General features: G+C 49.2%; 2 protein-coding genes across 2 annotated transcripts in view; one reads left to right on the top strand and one right to left on the bottom strand.

Moving 5' to 3' along the window:
* Nucleotides 1–10545, bottom strand: part of Evc (EvC ciliary complex subunit 1) — a 39007-nt gene extending 28462 nt beyond the window's left edge. The window contains exons 1-3 of the mRNA XM_032916879.1: nt 10358–10545; nt 6198–6317; nt 1181–1264 (exon numbers count right to left, since the gene is read on the bottom strand). Coding sequence (XP_032772770.1) covers nt 1181–1264; nt 6198–6317; nt 10358–10516 — 363 coding nt within the window. The 5' untranslated portion in view covers nt 10517–10545. The remainder of the gene's footprint in view (nt 1–1180; nt 1265–6197; nt 6318–10357) is intronic.
* Nucleotides 10546–12306: 1761 nt separating this feature from the next.
* Nucleotides 12307–20227, top strand: part of Evc2 (EvC ciliary complex subunit 2) — an 87172-nt gene continuing 79251 nt past the window's right edge. Inside the window, exons 1-3 of the mRNA XM_032916954.1 lie at nt 12307–12486; nt 18778–18846; nt 19872–20058. Of these exons, the coding sequence (XP_032772845.1) occupies nt 12307–12486; nt 18778–18846; nt 19872–20058 (436 nt within the window). The remainder of the gene's footprint in view (nt 12487–18777; nt 18847–19871; nt 20059–20227) is intronic.

The raw sequence follows: 20227 nt of genomic DNA, 5'->3' as shown, positions 1-20227 counted from the left end.
TCAGACCTGGCAGGAGGGTCAACAATGGCAAGGCCGCACCTTGACTAAGGCTGCAGAGTTATGCAAACCTCTTGTCCTTCTGTTTGAACATAAGCCTTATGGATTCTGAAGATGGATTTGTGGGGGTGGGGTGGGGATATGGCACGTGTGTGCGTGTGCGTGTGTGTGCGTGTGATTGGACCTCTTTATTTCCCTTCCCGTGTGACCACATTGTATACATGCCCTTTCTCTGCTTTTCCCTACTGTTGCCTCTTTAACTGGCCTCCTGGAAATGGGTAAGCTCAGCTGGTTAGGCCTGCCAGAGCCCAGGATCTGACCCTAACAACTCCAGAAGCACAACCAGATGCTGCTCATCACGAGGCTCCCATAGGGAGAATCTGGTGCGGGAACCTGCTTACTGAGCAAGTCCTGAGTCCTTCCACACGCTGTCTTGCCTCAGGTCCAAACAGCTGGCAAGGCAGAAGACCATCACCCTGCCCCCTATTACCAGCCAATCAAGAAAGGGTCATGAAAGAGAGGCTGAGGCAGGCGTCCGGACAGCATCCACGAGACTCAGAGCACCTCTTCCTGAGTACCAGGATGCCAGCCCTCCTCCACGCACTCTGGGCCAGAACACTGTCCATGGGATACTTTATCGACTCAGCTCCTCCCTCTAGTATGGCTGCTTTCTGCATAAAGACTCAGCCACTGGGCTCTTGTCACGGTCACGGGTGCAATACCTATTGCCACATATGGAGGGTAGAGTTGGCCTCCTCCTGAATGTGACCTTGAACAGTCTGTTCACCTTTTGGGAATGCTGCAAAGTAGAAATGCCTGACGTGTGACAATCCCTCAGCCCCACATGAGTGTCTAGGGAGCGCAGCATCTGGCATTAACACTCAGCCTTATGGACAGAGACAGAAGCTGGGCCTGAGGCACCATCGAGTCGGTGCCAGAGGGACCGACCCCACTATGGGGGAGCTGCTGTCCTTGTAGATCAAGCAGCTGCTGTAACTCCTGACCTTGATGAGGCCCTCATGTGACCCACACAGAGTTGGTCGGCTCTCATGTTTTGTTCCGTCACACACCAAACTTTCAGACAGGATGGAAACCCACATCTGACCCATGCCCTTGGATTCCCGTGGAGCCTAGCACATTATGGAGTAAACGTCACTGGTAAGATGGAGCTTCGAGTGCTCACCCGGAACTTCTGGTTGATGGGATAGACAACTCTGGCTTTCAGTGCAAAGGCCGTGATGTTGCCACTCAAGGACGGCTCACACACCTGCAAGGAGAGGTAGCAGCATGATGAACTTCCTGTCACACGAAAGACGGACTGCCGCAATTCTCCAAATGCCACCTCCCAACCACAGCATTGGCCACAGGAAGGAACCCTGGCAGGCCATTTGGATCCTTGCGAGAAGGATGGATGGGTGGATAGGTGGTGGATTGGTAAATAATGGGTGTAAAAACGGACAGAAGGATTGAGGAATGAGAGGGTGGATGGGTGGATGGATGGATAGAAGGGCACTTTTATCAGTAGGTGGGCAGAACACAATTCAATGGACAGATGGGTGGAGGGACAGATGGGTAGGTGGATAATGTCTCTATGAATGTACAGACATAGGAATATATGTGTATACAAGTCATTGTTACTTTTCTTTTACTGTGATAAATGCCATGACCAAAGTACCTTGGGGAGGAAAGGGTCAATTTCATCTCAACTATGACAGCCCATCATTGAGAGAAGTCAGGTCAAGAATCTGGAGGCAGGATTTGATGCAGAGGCCATGAAGGAACATTTACTGCCCCGCCTTTTCTTACACACCCCAGGACCTCAAGGGTTATCCTCCCCCCACCTCTTTCACATACACACACACACACACACACACACACACACACACACACACACACCACACACACACACCCCCCACAGGCTTGGCCTCTCCCCTATTTGGTGGGGTCTTTTCTCAATTGAAGTTCCTGCTTCCAAACTCTAGCCTGTGTTGGGCTGACATAGAAGTAGTCAGCACAGTATGTACAGATGGGTAGATGAGTGGATGGAGCATGGACATATGGATGAATATGTGGAGTAGGGACAAATAACTAGATGGAATAATTTGATGAATGAATGAATGAGAAGAATGGTAGATGGGTGGATTTATGAATAGATGGGTGGGTAAGTAAATGGGTGATAAATGGATGTGTTGATAGACAGATGCATAAGTGGGTGGGTAGATGGGTAGATGGATATATGAATGGATGCATATATGTACACACACACACACGCATATACACACACACATATTTAGGTGCAGACAAATGCTTGGACAGAGACTAACATTTCACTCTGGACCTTCATCTTTGAAGTAATGAAGCTTTTAATACCTTGGGACAGATTAACGAGCATCCCCTGAAGGACAATGGATCGTCTTCAATGGGAAAAGCAACCACACGAACCATAATTGAACTTTGAGGAATTAGACCTCACATTTCCACAGGGCAGCAGGGTCGCTGTAGCCTACAGTTCACATATTTCAAAGTAACTGGATGACGCAGAGGCCACGAAGCTTCCTACCTCACAGAGGTGATGGATGTGAGAGTACCCAAGTCACAGGTTCTCTGTGTGTTATCACACCTCGCTCAATGATGCGGGTGATTATATGTGTCAGCTAGAATTCTAAAGGAGGTGTAACACTGCAGGCTACACACACACAGGCAATGTTTACAATGTTTACATGGTTTGGAGTAGAACTTTAAACAAGAAAGGGATGGCTGAGTCAGCCTCAGTCTGCCCATATAATCAACAAAAGGAGCATCTAATCCTCAAAGATAACAGGCACGAAGCTCCCAGCTGACTCCCTGGGACCAAGAAGACACTAGGCACCGAACAGTTGTAGTGATGGTGTTCATAAGCCGCTCAGAGCCCGCTGGGCATCACCTCCCTGAGAAGTCACCTCCGACACAGTGGGAGGGGCCAATAAATTGCTCACCCTGTCCTCAGACACGCTCTGCACCTCTTCTGAGGGTTTTACTAAGTTCTACAGGTTGGCCTTGAACTTATGATCCTCCTCAGCTTCCAAGCAGCTGGGATTATAGAGTTGTGCACATGCCTGGTGGCCCTTCTCATAACAGAGGTGGAAGGAAAGCAGAGGAAAGGGGAAAGAGAGAGAAAGGTGTGGTTTCTCCACCAAATAGAGGGTAAACATACTGTGCCCTCGTGACAGACAAAGAAAGGAACGTGCATGCCTTTGCGGGAGGCAGGTATGAATGAATAGCCCTGGCTGTGTGAGGCCCTACCCTTAAGGATGCCTGTGTGACCACTTGTATCCTGCAGGACTGGAGGGCAGGCCTGCTCTGCTTCGGCTAGGGGATGGAGGACGTGATAGCCCTGGGTGTGTGGAGGCAAAAGCAGCCAGATCCTGTTACCTGGACAGGAACCAGAAACTGCAGCTTTTTTATAGTCCTCATGACTGAATCTTAGATGCTCCAAATATGCTGGTTCCACCCCCACTTCTCTGCAATTATCCAGGAAATGGTTGCTGTGCAAAGTTCCAAGGCAGTTGTTCAGAAAACTGGTGAAGGTGTCACTGTGGAGAGAGAAAGCTGTTTCCCTCATTGGCCCTGAGGTGCTCTTTTCAACCCCGCAAGTGGCCTGCCCAGGCTGCATTGTTGTCCCTCCTCTTCATTAGCAAAGGCAAAACCGGCGATGCAGGCTGTGAGGCAGCAGGCCTCAGAGACCTTCTGGAAGTTTCGGTGTGTTTTAACCAACAGGGCTACTCATTAAACAGAGTTCATCTAAGTAGCAGCAGGACGGATCGCAAGGCTGAGGTTCTCTATGCACAGGGGAGGTGGCTGGGCTCACCAGGCAGGGCCACAGTCGAACAGGCAGATATTTAACTCAGCTTTGGCCAATCATTAGCCTGGTGATGGGCACCTGCCAGGCACTGAGGCAGGGTGCAGGTCAAACCCTACTAGGCTGAAGAAAGTTGAGGTAATCTCCCACTGACGGAGTACCATCTGAGACAGGAATGGTGGCATGACCCTGGGCACTCTGTGGAGGACCTCTGTGACTCTCACAGTGAGGGGCCTGAGGCTCAGACAGGTTATGTTTCCTGACACTACACAGCAGTGTACAGCAGAGCTGGGATTGGTCCGTACTAGGTACTGAGGCTAGCGCTGCTTCCATGGGATCCACAGTCACTTCACAAATGAGGATTAAGTTTTATCAATATAGGATTCATGCCCTGGACAATGATGCTTGTATAAAATGTAACCAACCATCTTTAGTGTTTCCTTAATATCAGAAGAATCACATAGGCAATTTCAGAATGGCTCATTGTAGCAGAGAAGTCCTGTGCTCTCTAATGGTTACCTACCTTCTCCTGGCAACCACTCAGCTACTTCCTGTTCATATAAATTTCCCATACATTTCGTTTCTGGTTCCACTCATGACTGGCTTTCTTCACTTTGGATACCAATGCCAGGTTCGCAGTATATATCAGTACTGTGCTCCTTTTCACGGTCAAGAATATTCAGCAAGGATAGAACACAATTCTGTTTTGTTTGAGTCTTCATTTCAAAATGTAAGTCAGACCAGGCTCAGATTCACAATCCTCCTGCCTCAGGACTAGTGTAGCCTACCATGCCTGAATGGTAGGCCACATTCTGTCCATCCATTTCTCGACTGATGGTCATTTGTGTTCTTTCCAGTCTGGCTGTTGTGGACCAAGCTAGACATTTGTGTGCAAGCATTTGTGCGAACATAGTCTGCACAATCTGTGAGTGGAATTTTAATGGTATGTAGGGAGGGGCAAGACAATCCAGAGAGATAAAGGTAAAGAGAAAGACAGAGAGCTATCACATATCTAAAACTCTCACACACATTGTCCCAGGCAGACAAGGGTAAAAAGCTCTCCACAGAGACACAAACCCCAAACAATGCAGAGACACAGACAGGAAAGTGAGATCATGGATGGAGTGTAGCTCCTGGGTCCACATGCCTTTTAGGATCCTGGAACCCCACGAGGCTTTCTCTTCACCTTCATGGTCTCCCTAAAGCATAGAGGTCCAGGGTCTGCAGTCTAGGCTCTCTCCCAGGAAAGAATGGGGATACTGAAATCTGTGGGAGGCACGGGCAGCTTGGGGAAACAAGCTGATATCCTGATTTGATTCCTAGACTTAGGAGAAGTTGGTTTCAAAGCCCAAGTCCTCTCCATGGCCAGCAGAGAACCCCAAGAAGGAGAGCCTGAGAGATGGGGTAGGTAGGGTGTGGGGGGCAGCAGTGCTTGCTCTACAGGTGCCAGAAAGACCTTGGGATCTGAACTTGGCCACTCCCCAGTTTTGGGACCGAGGGGAAGTCATCTGTCTCATTGAACTTCACTTTCCTTGTCTGAATATGAGAACAACAAGGAAAACTGAAGGAGAGTGTTATGAGGGCACAAACCCAACAGACATTAGACCCCGCCTCAACTTAAAGTGCACAGGGACACCTGGGAATGTCAAGTGATGTCCCTCTGTCCCTACCAAGGGAGTACACCCTGGCCATGTTCCATGGGCCAACTGAAGCTGAACAGGGACGACCCGGACAGGGAGAATCCATCTTTTTAGGATTGGTGCCAGGTGCCCAGCCTTCCTTTGGCTGCCTGTTCACCTAGAGTAATAAATTTTAGTTAGAGAATAGAATTGGGACTTGGCTGGTAACAGCTGGGTTCTAACAACAACCAGTCCGGCAGGCAAACATGCAGGAGGTGCTGAGTGACTAGCAGTGGTGTACTCACGTTGGTTCTCCCACTGTTTTTGAGGGGGAGGGGAAGAGGCCCAGGTATGGCTACGCAAAGAAATGGGCAAATGTTAGTAGCAGGGTGTTGTGGGACCTGAGACATAAAGAGAGCCAGGCACTCTCCACATAAAACTCTAGTCATCCCATGGTCATGCAAACCCTACCTGGGGTTGCGTCTTGAATAAGTACGACCAGAGATGGGCACTAGAGTGCGTTCTCCGGTATTAGGTCTTTAATTATGAGGGAGCATACCTTTGTCAAAACTCATATAGCCATGGACTTAAAAATCTGTTCCATTTACTATTCATACATGACAATTTCTGACAATTTCTGGGGAAATAAATCATCAGTGGCTTGTAGCACGATCCCTTGGCTTCTGGGGAGACAGTCCCACACCCAGCGTGTGCCTCTAGAATGCACCCAGACCCAAACTAACCTCAGGAGCATCTTCATCTCGAGTGGTTTCTCTCTGGCGCCTCCTGGCTTTGGAGCTAGTGTCCCGGAGGCTCTGTGCAGGGGGCTCCGAACTCCTGAGCAGATGTTTTGTGTCATCTTTCTAAAACCACAAAGGGGTGGAGAGAAGTCAGATGCTGAAGTCAATCAGCCTCGTCTGACAATCACCCTTGTCAATCAGCCTGAGTTTTAGCCACCAGACCCCTCCCCAGCAGTCACCTCTGCTCACCATGTGCCCTTCCTGCCCCCTTCGCCCACCAAGCATCTGGTAGAGTCCTTTAAAACCATGGAGGCCACCCAGACTATCGTGCTAAGAAATTCCCTACGGTGCATATTTCAGTTGTCCCCAAGACTCCAGGCAACACTGGGAGCAAAGCTTGAAGTGTTTCTCAGTTTCTGTCCTACTCTTATTTCCACAGCTTTGAGAAAATACTCTGACAGAAGCAACTGCACCTGCAAGCATTCATTTCTCTCTGCTCCGGATGGTGACGTGACGAGTTCCTTCAGGCTCCTGCTTTGACTTCTGCACAGTGACGGACGGCCCTGTGCTAAAGTACACCCCTCCCAGTGGCTTGCTGTCAGGTTTGTCTCATCCCAGCAACAGACAGGAAACCAGAACAGAAGCTGCCACCCCTTTGCACGGAATGTGCAGACCCTGTTTCCCCTGCTGTTCTCAGTAGAGTCACTGGGCGATTTTTAAAATAATGGATCTATGGCTCCAGCTGCATAAGTAGCAGAGGATGGCCTTGCGGGGCACCAGTGGGGGGAGAGGCCCTTGGTCATGTGAAGGCTGGATGCCCCAGTGTAGGGAAATGTCAGAGCAGGGAGGTGGAAGGGAGTGGGTGGGTGGGTGGGGGAGTACCCTCACAGAAGTAGGGGGATGGGTGTAGGATAGGGGTTTCTGGAGGGGAAACTGGGAAAGGGGTTAACATTTAGAGTGTAAATAAAGAAAATATCCAATAAAAGAAAAAATAAATAGAGAAAAAAAAATAATGATCTTAGCTACCTTCAACAGAGGAGTGACTTCTACTGTGGACCACAAGCAATAGGTGTGTGACCCGAAACCCCACCATGTTGCAGATGTCAACCCTGATCAGGTTTGGGACTTCACTGTGCCTACTCTCCTTGTCAAATAAATGTCCCTGTCACAGTTGAGTGTCCAGCTTTCTGCAGTTGTGTTTCCTGTTTTAGGGGGCTGTGATCCTGAAGCCCCGTTTAGCACTCTAAAGTACTGGAGGGCCATTTGTACCCAACACAGAAGGTTCTTGTTGAAAGAGGATCTGCCCCGAGTCAGAGCTCTCAGGCTCTTGACTGCGAGTTCCAAAGAGAGAATGAACAATATGCAGTCAGTGGAGTTTCCTCAAACGGACACAGGCCACTAATGAAGGGGCACGGATGGAAATAGAGGCTCAGGGGACTTGACGCAGTATTCCCCAGGCAAAGGTTCAGTGTTCACCCATTCCGAGCACTAAGCAAGCTTGAGGAACATTGCTACAGTTGATAAGGAGAACAGGAAGCAGGTATGATTCTGTTAGGGAGGGTGGCTCAGTTAGAAAGTGCTTGCCATGGAGGTCTGAGGACACAACTGAACTGGAACCCATGTCAAGAAAGCCAGGTGTGTGTGTGCTCTCAACCCAGTGCAGGGGAGGAGGTAGACAGAAAGCCTAGCCTGCTTGCCTAGGTCAGTGAGGGACTTTGTCTCCAAAAGGTGAGCGGTGTCTAAGGAATGACACCAAGGTTGACCTCTGGCCTTGACATAAGCACATACATGCGGACAGGCATCTGTATACATACATGTACACATGAATGTACAGATACCCACATAGGAGCCAGCAGGATGGTCCAGTGTAAAGACAGCTGCCACCAAGGTTTATGACCTAAAGACTGTCTCTTGAACTCACATGGTGGGAGGGGAGAACTGATTTGAAGGGAATGTCTTCTGATCTCCACAAGTATACCGTGTCATGGGTGCATGCTTAAAAACGTGCCCCCTGACACACACACACACACACACACACACACACACACACACACACACACACACACACACACACACACACACAGAGAGATAGAAACAGAGAGACAGAGAGAGACAGGGACAGACAAAACAGAGCCAGAGCCAAGAACAGATAGACACATATACACATAGACAGGCAAACAGAGACAGACAGAGAGAAAGAGGAGGAGGGGGAGACAGAGCAAGGGATACACACACACATACACAGAGAGAGAGAGAGAGAGAGAGAGAGAGAGAGAGAGAGAGAGAGACAGGCAGGGAGGGAGGGAGGGAGAGAGAGAGAGAGAGAGAGAGAGAGGCAGGGAGGGAGGGGAGAGAGAGAGAGAGAGAGAGAGAGAGAGAGAGAGAGAGAATGAATGAATTGCACTTTTGCTTTGGTGACCAATTTTGCATTTAATTAGTTAATTAATTAATTAATTAATTTAATTAATTAATTTAATGATTCAGCATCCACAGGGTACCCAGCCTTGTTCCAGTCCCTGAAGAGAAACCTCTTAGACAAAGTTTGAGAAGGAATTTAAAGGAGAGAGCCAGCCTCTGAGGTCCTGGGAGAAGGGTGTGAGAGTCTGCAAAGAGTCTGAGGCAGACACAGGCCTGGCAGTGTCAGATGTTCAGGAAGCCCACGTGACAGGAGCAGGGTGGGTCTTTGGGCAGAGAGCACAGATGACATAGCTCAAAATTCCAGGATACTTGGTTTAGCAATGATTTTTGGCTATGTTAGGGACTAATATACTCACCACACAGAGCCAGAAGCAATTTCTACTCCCATCTCAGAAATGGCCAGGAAGCAAAGGGTCACAAGTGATTCAAGGACAAACTCTAATAAGAAGGAGAACCCCCAAACAAACAAACTGCAGAGGACTGAGGAAACACAAGGTAGACAACAGCCAATTACAGTGTCCTCAGAGAGAGGAGAGAGAGTGTACTCACAAACGGGAAGTTTAGAGTCAAAACAGAGGATTGGGGAATAGAAAAGAATTCTCGAAAATGAAAACATAGAAAACAGAATTATAAGAATAAAACTGAAGAAAGCCTCCCAGCTTCATGTTACATATACATAACACACACACACACACACACACACACACACACACACACACACACACAATCCATCCAAGAGTTCAGGACTGCTTACAATCGTAGCTGACTAGCACAAAGGATTATATACATCAAGAGACTTGATAATGGAGAGAAAGAAGGATAGACCAAAACAATCCAGACATTTGTGAGTTCTTGAAAGACGTGAGAGACGAAGAAAAATAATCCTCAACCAAACTTGTTTCTAGCTGGAGAAAACCAATTTCCCTGCACAACCGAGGAAATCTGGAAGAAGTCAGAGCTGCCAGAACCCAGAGTGCCCAATGGGTCTTTCCACAACTGATCAGATGTCTGCTCCTAGGTGCCAGGAGTCTCCCTGAACATCCCACGTCATTTACACAGTTGCCAGTTACAGTTACAGTTACCTAATTCCCCCTCCCTGCATACACCGTATGCTTGTTGCATTGTTAGGTGGCTTAACCTTTGCCTCACTTTCTACATCTGCAAAATGAGGCCACACATGGAGTTGATTCAAAAGCTGTTTGGAGAGTTCAGAGCCTAAGGCAGAGAGCTCTGCTCAGTGCCTGGGATAGACAGGTCTCAAGGAACGCTAGCCTCTTTCTACACTACCATAGCACCCACCTGGTGGATGCTCACCAATGTGGGTGGCATTTAAGGCACCTGGCCAGTTACTCCAGGCAGAAAGTCCTTAGCCCACTCAGGGGAATGTCTGGCAACTCCAAAGCAAGAAAGAGGAATTAGGCATTCGGGTGCACACATTAATTCTTCTCTGTCCCTACACGGAGCTGGGTGCATATGCTGGGTTCATGTCCAATCTTCTAACTACACCAGAGGGCACTGAAGCCTAGACAGGCTTTTGAGCGACTATTTTTCTACAGGCCCCAGGCCAGTTCCCTCTGGCCACTCACTCCATCCCCTTCCTCCGAAAACTCTGACCCTGGTTCTCCTGGAGCAGTAGGCTGCATGCAATTGCAGCCAGGAGATGCAAAGTTGGGGTTCAGGGAACGCAGCCCAGGATGCCAGGGAAGAGGAGGGCGCTCCATTCTCCCGGCCGCATTGGGACTCACCTGGAGTCGCGCGCGTAAGCGCCTCGCACGACAGCCGAGCCACAGGCCGAGGCCCAGGCCGAGTAAGGCACCCAGTAGCACTGCGGGGACCAGCAGCGTAGGCGCCGCCTGCAGGGCTTCCCGGCCCAGCTGCAGTCGCGCATCTCTCGTGCAGGTCATGAGGGCTCGGGCGGGTGACCCGCCGCATCCCGCCGACGGCCAGCTCCTCGCCTCTGTACCCTTTCCCGCTGCGCCCGAGCCGTGGGAGGAGCTTGGACAAGCCGCTCCAAACTTTCAGCCTTTCCGGGCTCTCCCTACCGTGCACTGAGCATGCGCAGCCGAGGCGCGCCTTCCAGACAGAGGATCCCAAATGCAAGAGCAAAGGAGCACCCCTCCTCCCAGTCTCCGGAGCAAGCTTCTCTTCTGTGGTCACTGAGTATCCAAGCTCTCTTAAACTGGCGGCCAGATTAACCCCAGCAGCACCGCAAGGTTGTTGTAGCATGTCCAGTCCAACTCCCGCGCTGCTCCTGGGGCAAGTCAGCCTTCCCTAGGAGACGCTCCGCACCGACTGACTGAACTGACTGAACACTTCTTTTAATCCTGTTTTCTCCCGGCGAAAGAGTCTTCTCTTAGAGAATGAGTGGAGTGAATGTCACATTCGAGCCCCTCTAGAATCCAGACGCCTCTTTATTTTGTCTTTATGGTTCCACGTGAGCAGGATGGGAACCAGCACTTCAGCCTCTTCAAAGAAACTGCCAAGGGAGGTGCCTTTTTCAAGGTCTGACAGCTCAGAAGAAGTTGGCCTCTCTGCTCACACTTGTGGCTACAGGTCACATGCCTGCTAAGAAGACCTCCCTGTTTCCTCGGAGCATCTCTGGAAACGGGAACATCTCCTTGGTAATAACCTCATGCTGCAACTCTGTGTTGGTTGAACGCTCAGGCCTGAGCTTTAAAAACGCACAAGGTCGGGCAGTGGCACACAGCTGTCATCTCCCGGTCACTCAAGCTATTCAGGGAGTAGAGACAGATCACCTGGCTCATCTCAAAGGGGAAAAAAATTCATTAAAAAATAAATGATGCTTATGGTTTTTGCCCTCTGAAGTCACTTGTTAATACTGCCCTTAACACTGCTCCAGGATGCCTGGCAATTCTCAAGGGTGCGGTACTTGGAGTGAGAGTTGGTTAAGGGCACTCTAAGGCCTGCAAACTCATGGCCTTGTCTAGGTCAGGTCAAGAAAGGTGTGTGTGTGTGTGTGTGTGTGTGTGTGAGAGAGAGAGAGAGTGTGGAAAAGCTGATGCAGGGCTCCCTGGTAGTTGTCCAGTAGGAAATTTCACAGAAGACGTCTCTGAGTAGGGGACATTTCCAGAGCCAGAAGGCAGACTACCTTCGTCCCCACCCCACCCCAGCTCCTCCCTCTGAGCACTTAGGAGAACTCTAGCCCTGCGGGGCTTTCTGCCCCAGTTCACTCACTGGCCAAGTGCTGGCTTCACTGTTGATGGGGCGGCTGGGCAGGTGCAAGGAGAGCCCCAGCCCTGATTTAGAAAGTGGGTGCTCCCTTGAAACGCTTCCCTGCTCCCTGTTCTTTTGAATGACCTTTCTGATGCCTCTTGGGTTTCTAACCTCGCTGAGTTGGTCTGAGGCAAGTCGGGGTTCTAACAGTGTCTCTAGGAATTCCTAGTGCTAAGACTGAGCTGCGATCTAGAGAGCCCACAGTGGGCACTAGTAGAGGCCCTTGTCAGTCTCAGGGAAGGAGAGTAGCTGGGGTGATTTGGGGTGAGGCACAACAAGCGAAGGAGCTGCGCAGCTCCCTCCTACGCAGCTCTCAGCTCGCGGCCTCCAAACTCCAGATGCCAGTGTTCCAGAAAACTTTCCTGGCGGTTCACACTGAGCATGCTCCGCGGCGGGGCGGTCCCGGGGTCCGGAAGCTCCGCGACATTCCGGGGGCCTGTGTGGGGTCTGCAGCCACCAGATGGGGGCGACCGGTCTCACGGGCACTGGGGGACAAGCCACGTGGGTGCTGGCTGGAAATATCCTGGCCGCGGCCTTGGTACTGGGTGCGGGTCCGTGTGCGCTTCCACCCTCCTTCCCTGCCCTGGGCCCAGGGTCGCCATCCCCGCCCGACCCTGTAGGACCCCGGGCAAGCTCACAGGTAAGGAGAGCAGGCACCTGTGTCTGTCTACATCCTCTGAAAGAGTCCTGCCCAGTGGGGCACAAGATCAAGTGGAGAGAGCAGCTGAACTTCTTACTTGGCGATGCTTCTCGGTGCATTCTGCATGTACCACGGAACTCCAGAATCAGTGAAGCCTCAGGCTTGGTAGCCTTGGTAGCCACAGGCTTGTATGGGCTTTAATCCAGATCTGTACCCTAGGAATTACATGTCTGAGAGCAAATCACTTCTCATGTCTTCCTTTCTCAGGCCACTAGGATCCAAGTCATCCGAAGTCGCAGTATATTAAGTTAATGCATATAGGGGTGGCAGTGCGATGGGATTGCTGGGAAGACTGGGTAGATTTGTATCTGCCTCTAGTGTCCTGAGTGGAGTAGACCACTGGCCCCATTTGTGGTTCTAGCATTAGAAAAGCACAGGGTTCCCCCTCTGCCCCATAAGCTCGTCTCTTTAAGTTAGTCCAAAATCCTCTTGCCTTCTTCTCAGACTCGTCTTGTACACGCTCCTCTTGTATGGCTACCTCTTCGGCTCAGCCATAACTTAGCTCTGACTCTTGGAGTGGGCTCCAGGAATCCAGGGTTCTTGAACCTTTCCAGGGGTCCACAGAGTCAGTGTTTTCTACTTATATTTTTCAAAAGTGACATGACATGGCAGATTCATTCACACTGAGGCAGATTTGAGCATTCAGATGTATCTATTAATTCAGACACAGGCGACTTTGCAAAAGTTTAAAACGATGCCATTGTGACTTTTTCTTTTAATTTGAGAGTACTAGTGACTTTAATAAAGTCTCCTAGTTATATGACTTTAGGATTCTTGTTCCTATTTTTAAAATGAGAATTTGTCTATTCTCTCTTTTAAATAAGTCTTTCTGTGGTGCAGGCGAAATGGAGTAAATACTGACAAATGGATTCCATATAAACCATAGTTCTTCGGTGTGTAACAGTGTATAAAGAATCATGACGACAACAAGTTTAGGAGCCACTGTTCCCTTGCTATCCCTGTCTGGTTCCTTAGGGTTTGGGGATGAAATAAGCCAATTCCTCTCTGAAAGCAAAGTGTGTGTCTCAGAAGGAGGCCCGTTCCTCATATTCATGGTTTTCCTTAAAATATGATGCAATTGTACAGTTGGCTGGGATTTTAAACTGAATGCACTGTGTGTGTCCTAGGGAGGAGGAGAGAAGGGGAGAAGAAATGGAGGTAGAAAGAGGGAGTAGGAAGAGGGAGGCAGAGAGGGGAGGAAAGCGAGAGACTCCAATTTGGTGCTGCGAGACATCACACGTTACAGTGCCTTTTCTGTATCCTTGTTGTCACACTGTATTTTTGTTGTCACACTGTATTTTTGATGCTTGTTGTTACAGTATATTTGTTGTTGTTACTACTGTCCTGCTGTTGTTTGTTATATTGTATCCTTATTGTTGTTATACTGTGTTTTTGCTGTTACACTGTAGTTTCATTGTTACCACATTGTATTTTCGCTGTCACCCTATCTTTGTTATTGTTACACTGTATCTTTGTTGTTGCTACACTGTATCTTGTTGTGCGTGTGCGTTGTACTGTATCATAGTTAGGCTTTTTTTATTTTTATTACTGTGATAAAACCATCATAACCAAGAGCAGCTGGAGCAAAGGGTTTATTTGGTTTATGCTTCTACATCATAGTTCACCACTGAAGGAAGTTAGGACAGGAATTCAAGTAGGGCTGGAACTCGGGGCAGGAGCTGATGCAGAGGCCGTGGAAGGGTGCCTCTTATTGGCTTGCTCAACATTGGTTTGCTCAGCCTGATTTTTTTATAGCGCTCAGAGCCACCAGCCCAGGGTGGTACCACCCACCTTTCTCACAGCTGGGTCTTATGGAAGCATCTTTTAAATTGAGACTGCCTCCTATCTGATGACTCTAGCTTGTGTCAAGTTGACATAAAACTAGGCAGCATACACTCCATATTTGTTGTCGTTGCTGCTACACTGTATTTTTGCTGTCGTTAACTGTATCTTTGTGGTCGTGGTTGTTACATGTCATCTTTTTGTAGTTTCAGATGGTTTTGTCTCTGTGTGAAGGGAAACCATCCTCAAATGGTTCTTGAGTCCTGTGGAGAAGAATAGGGGTCTCTGGAGCCCTTTTAACTCCACTTGTTCTTTAGTGGGTGGAGTCTTCCAGGACTCAGTGCTCAGCTTTCTCCTCTGTAGACTGGTATGACCGTGGCCAACCAGCCCCTGACAAGCCCAAATTCTATTTTCAACAGAGCCTTTGCTGACCTGTTGGGCGGACCTGTCTGTCTGTCAAATATACCCCCCCTCCCCCAGGCCTAAACTTGTACACTCCAGATTACCTGCTCTCGGTCCTCATCTTGGCCTTGGCCTTAGCTGTCTTTTTCTGTGTCCCACATTCCCTCCACTGGCAGATTCTGTTTCCAAGCATGCCAACAGTCTTCACTCTTTGTAAGGATGTCTTTGGTCTCATTACCATCTATGTCTTGCATGGACCTCCCTATTCCTGCCCTTGCTGACCATTCTATTCCATTTAGAAGAGCCTCCTCTCAACTCCTCTTGCTTCAAAGCTTGTCAGTGCTCCTAGAAGAAACTAAATCTCCATTGTGACCTGAAAATCTCCGAATTAATCCTTACCACACTCCCTCATCTTTTGTGTATGTCCTAAGTTTCTCTGTGCACTTGGCCTCTGTGTAGTTCCTTGAAGATTCTAGGCATCTTCCCATGTTGGGGCCTTTGTACATGTTGCCCCTTTGCCTGACTTCACCTCCCTTTTAGATTCCTATGGGCCTTCCATTCCTTCTCCAGGTGGTCACAGAGTCACAGAAACCTTCGAGAGAGCTTAGGCTCTCATAGGTATATGCATAGCTGCCATCCCAGGACTTGGGAGGTCAGATTAGGAGGATCAGGATTTTGTCATCCCCAGTTTAGATTGCATTCAAGGTCAGCCTAGGTTACATAAACTCCTGTCTTAAAAACCAGCCAACCAACCAGAAAACAAACCTCATTACTCTGTCCCTCTGTCACCATTTATTCCTCCCCCCACATGGTGCTGGCTAGTTTTAACTACCAACTTATCACAACTTGGAGCCACCTGAGAAAGAAGTGAGTCTCTCTACATCAGGGTAGACTTGGGGACATCGGTGGGGGGTTTTCTTGACTCTTAAGGTGGGAGGATGCTCCATGAATGTGAGCAGCTTGTGGGCTAGGCCGTGAGCTGGGTCAGAGTGAACAGAGCTGACTGAGCAGCAGCGGCGGCAGCAGCAGCAGCAGCAGCAGCAGCAGCAGCAGCAGCAGCAGCAGCAGCAGCAGCAGCAGCAGCAGCAGCAGGTGGCCTGAATGAATTTAGTTCTCCAGCCTCCTAATTGTGATGTGACAGGAATAGCTGCTTGGGGTCCTGCCTTGACTTCTCTGAAGTGACACATTGTAACCTGGAGTTCATTGTAAGCCAGATAAACCCTTCCCTCTCATGCTTTCCAGCAAGATGTTCGTCCATAGCAAGTCTCTCTTACTAGGTTCTAGTATTCTGTTTATATAGTAAAGTCATACAAGCAGTGTATTGTATACAGCGTATAACATAATATAAACATGCTATGTATGCATCGCATATTATTGCCTTTTTTTGCACTTTTCTTAAGTCTCCTGAGGACATATTTGGTGATTTCTCAGAGCAGCTAACCGCCGGCATCTACTGTGTGCCTTTTATACCTAGATCCTGCCTAGATCCTGGTCTGGAGAAATCACCAATTTCTCAATACCTTTACTTCTAATCCTGACACTCAGTCCAATGTTGTTGGTTGCACGGGAGTGATTTTTATAGTTTCCAATGAAGAGTGTGGCAGAAATGATGATGGGGGTGGCACAGCAGTCACAGGGACAGAAAGAGCCCACTCACTCCCTGGGTCACTGTATGCACAATCCTGCGCTAACTGCTCTGTGTACATTGTCCAGTTCAATTCCTCAAAGCATGAAACAAAATGTGTGATTTGTCCTCTCTATTGTTACGGAGACTATGGTCGTGATGTGTGCAGTTGAAGGGAGCATGCTCAATAGACCTGGCACCCTGGGCTTTTGCTCAAAGACACTTAGTCCCATAAGGAAGTGCTTTGTGGACCTGAACATAAAGGCTCAGGACCAAGTGGGCATCTGTCCTTTCCTGTTGGGAGCTGAACTCCATGTGGCTATTGAAATGGGAAGTGCAAAGTGTACTTAAGGGTCCCTGTGACTGAAGGTGCCTGGGACAACTCCGTTAAGCTCAGTCCTTCTATGCAAAGACCCTGTGGTACCAGTGGGCGGTAAGAAGAAAGTGTGGGGTTGGTGTGGAAACTGGGTGTTCAAGTCAGCCATTCATTAAGGATGCCCAGGAGGGTGCCCCAGGGCTAGACTCTGTCATGAGAATGTGATATATCAAGATCAGTCCCGATTTTGGAGGGCCCCTCATTCTCTCATCTGGAGGAAGAGAGTAAGCAGTGGTATTGGTGGGTATGGGGTATAGCAGTGGGGCTTGGTGAGCCACACAAAGTAGGCAGCATGAACGGGAGCAGATGTGGCAGGCACTGTCCACAGGTGTGTTTGGGGAGCTGTCCATGTGAAAGGCAGAAAGGAGCTTTCTGGTGAGGCTCTGCTATTCTGAGTAAGTGGGCAGCCTGGAAGGGTTTGGTTTCAGGTTGCCCCAAGTACCATGTCCTGATATAGAAATAGCTTTATGACGTTACCATAGTTAACAGAATAAAAGAAAGCCCTAAAGCAATGCGGTTTTCAAATTCGTTAGTGGGAATATCTAACTGACAGGTTATAGCAAAGAGGGGGTCTCACATGCTGTCTGATGACATTCTTAGCTTTTGGGTTGGTTAAAGCTAGAGATCTGCTAAGTTGATACTCTTCAGAAGGTTTTACGTGGTAGTCGTGGGATGCTAGATCAGATAGAAATAGGGGAATGAATTGGCTATTAAGGAGGCTAATCATTTGAATCTGGGCTTGCAATATCCCAACTCTCCACAATCAGGGACCTGCAGATGGATCAGTCAGTTCTGTAGACTCCTTGGGGCAGACTCGCTTCTCCTCCTTCCCCCGGGGAACTTCACTGCTGTGTAGCACTGGAGAGTGAATGCATGGGTAAAGAAGGCTGTCCTAGACAGAAAGGAACAAGATAATGTGAACAGGAAGAAAGGCCACGGATGGTCTAAACTGACAAAGGATTTGTGTTGCATCCCAACTTTCGACTGTGGTCTCTTAAGACATCTCCAAGAACTCTCCATCCCAGCATTCCTTCCATCTCATTTCTGAGCCCATTACGGCCAAGTCCATACCTGACGCCCAGCCCAAAGCTACATCAGAGCTTCCAGGGATTCACTGTAGCATTGTACACGGACTCCTTCTTGATAAGTCAGCTAGACACAGGTATTTTGTTACAGTAGCGTGGAAGGACTCAGACACTCACCTGCTGGTAGCTCCCATGACGACACCTTGCCTTGGGTCCACTCAGTTCTGGTACGTGTCCTCTTGCTCTAGTGCATAGCAGCCAGTGGGCAAAGGATAGGAGTGCAGCAGAGGCAGGATCATTACCGGGCACAAAGGACCAGAAAACTCGGAGCTCCCAGTTGCCCTGGTCTAGAAGCCCAGTGTGGATGGAAGAGAGGGCTGATGTAAGGTTTGCTTAAGTCATTACTTGGTATGTGTGGCACAGGACCTGGCACATTGAGGTGATCCATCCAGTTTTGCTCTTCTTTCTCCTCCTCCTCTTCCCCCCCCTCCTCCTCCTCCTCCACCATCACTGCCACCACACACCACATGCTGGGTACCTTCTAGGGCCCAGTGGGGTACACAGGTTCAATTGGACTCAGCTGGAACCAGAGTTCATCTCCTCACTTTGGCTAAGCAAGCTTCCTGGAAGTTTTCAGATAGTCACCTTTTGGAGAGGGATTTGAGGTTCAGAGAGGCCGAGTGACTTGTCCAATGACACAGAGTAAATAAGTGCTAATACCTAGAACACAGCTCTCTGGATTTCATATCCTGGGTTTTATCTCCCAGTCTGATAAATGGCTGCTGCATCGGGCCCAGGTCAGAAGAAGCTGTGATTCGTGTTACGACTCCTCCTTCCTCCCAGGCTTTGATTCAGGATCCTTTAACACTATTTAAATGAAATATTTCAAGTCCCTGGAAACTGTGATCAGCAGAAACAATCCCTGCGGTGTCCTTTGAAGACTTCCTCATCTTACATTTCCATCAGACAGGTGGAACATGAAGTTTTTCTCACTCTCTAAGGGTTTTTGTGTTTTATTGTAGCACAGCGATATTTCAAGAGACGCCCAAGGTCCCTCAGAGAACGGAGTGATATTTCAAAAATGCTCGCTGGTAAGTTTCCAGGGGAGAAAATAATTGGATTCGCCCCCACCCCCAATCTCTGAAGTCATCGTGTATTTGGGAACTAGCGAAGAGTAGGTCTGTGCAATGAATAGAACAGGAGACCCGAGCTCGCATGGCCTCACTGGGTTTGTTGGGGCCATTTGATTAGAAGTCACTGTTAGTAAAAACCCAGTGGTCAGAGCAGAGATGAAAGGCTGGTATGTTTATCACACATGATGCTTTGGTACTGTGTGTGTGTGTGTGTGTGTGTGTGTGTGTGTGTGTGTGTGTGTGTGTGTGCATAGAGGCCAGAGGAAGATGCCAGGTGCCCTCCTTAATCACGCCCCATCTTGTCTGTTAAGACAGAACCTCTTACTTGAACCAGAGCTCTCCAGGGCAGCTAGTCGAGCTAGTCAGCTTGCTCCAGGGATCTGGTCTCTTCTTGGCATTTATAGGTTCTGAGGGTCTGAACTCTGGTCTTCACACTTGTACATCTAATGATTGACCCACTGAGTCATCTCCCAAGCCTGGGAATAATATATTTTCTAACAATGCTGTGAACAGGGGGGGGGGTGTTTGGTAGGCCTTTAATGCCAAGGCCTTTGGGATGAAGGGGATCCATATTCAAACACAGCAAGTCATACATAGGTTGGGGCTGAACCTGGTGGAGGGGACCCGCTGGAAAGCAAATGACCCTAAGAGCTCTGGCTGTGGAGTCAGGGCTGTATCTTTAGTGACTCAGGTAGAGGTGTTATTTCCTCTGTTTTGGAACACCAGGTTGCCACAGTGACCCCATCCTGACTAGGTTTGGTACTCAGGAGCTTTCTCTGTGGAAGAAATGAGTTCACTGCATCTCGGGGCTCTGGTTTCTCTGAAAGTGTCCCTAAGTGATGGTCGACACCCCCACGCCCCTGCTCCCAACTCTCACATCAGGTAGCGCCTGATAGAGTCTGGGATCCTCTTCGAGGCTTATGGGTCATCATAGGAAGCCAGGCTGACAAGAGACTGTCCTCACTCACGTCCCCCTGTCCTAGGTGTCTGGCCAGAGCGAATCGCAGACCATGCATGTGCAGCTGTCAGTGAACAACACCAGGACGCCCACGTCAGCCAACCTTTCGGACCTGCTTGTGCTGGATGATATCACTGGCCTCACTGTGAAGGAGTCGCCTGGAAATGTGACTCAGGACGGAATCCAGACTTTCAGAAAGCGGTTTCTGCAAGGTAATCACGTATGCTTCGGGCCACTATGGGTTGTGCGTTACAGTGTGTTACCTGTGTTCCCCTCAGGGAGGGCCACAGCAGAGCTAGCCTACCACGGCAAGCCAGGACACTAACCTTCACCCCCTGTCCCTGCTGCCAACAAAATATCCCCATGTTTGCCAGTAAAACC

The sequence above is a fragment of the Rattus rattus genome, chromosome 11 (assembly GCF_011064425.1).
Source record: "Rattus rattus isolate New Zealand chromosome 11, Rrattus_CSIRO_v1, whole genome shotgun sequence".
Lineage (NCBI taxonomy): Eukaryota > Metazoa > Chordata > Mammalia > Rodentia > Muridae > Rattus > Rattus rattus.
The sequence above is the reverse complement of the archived record's forward strand: the minus strand, read 5'-3'. Positions and strand labels throughout refer to the sequence as shown.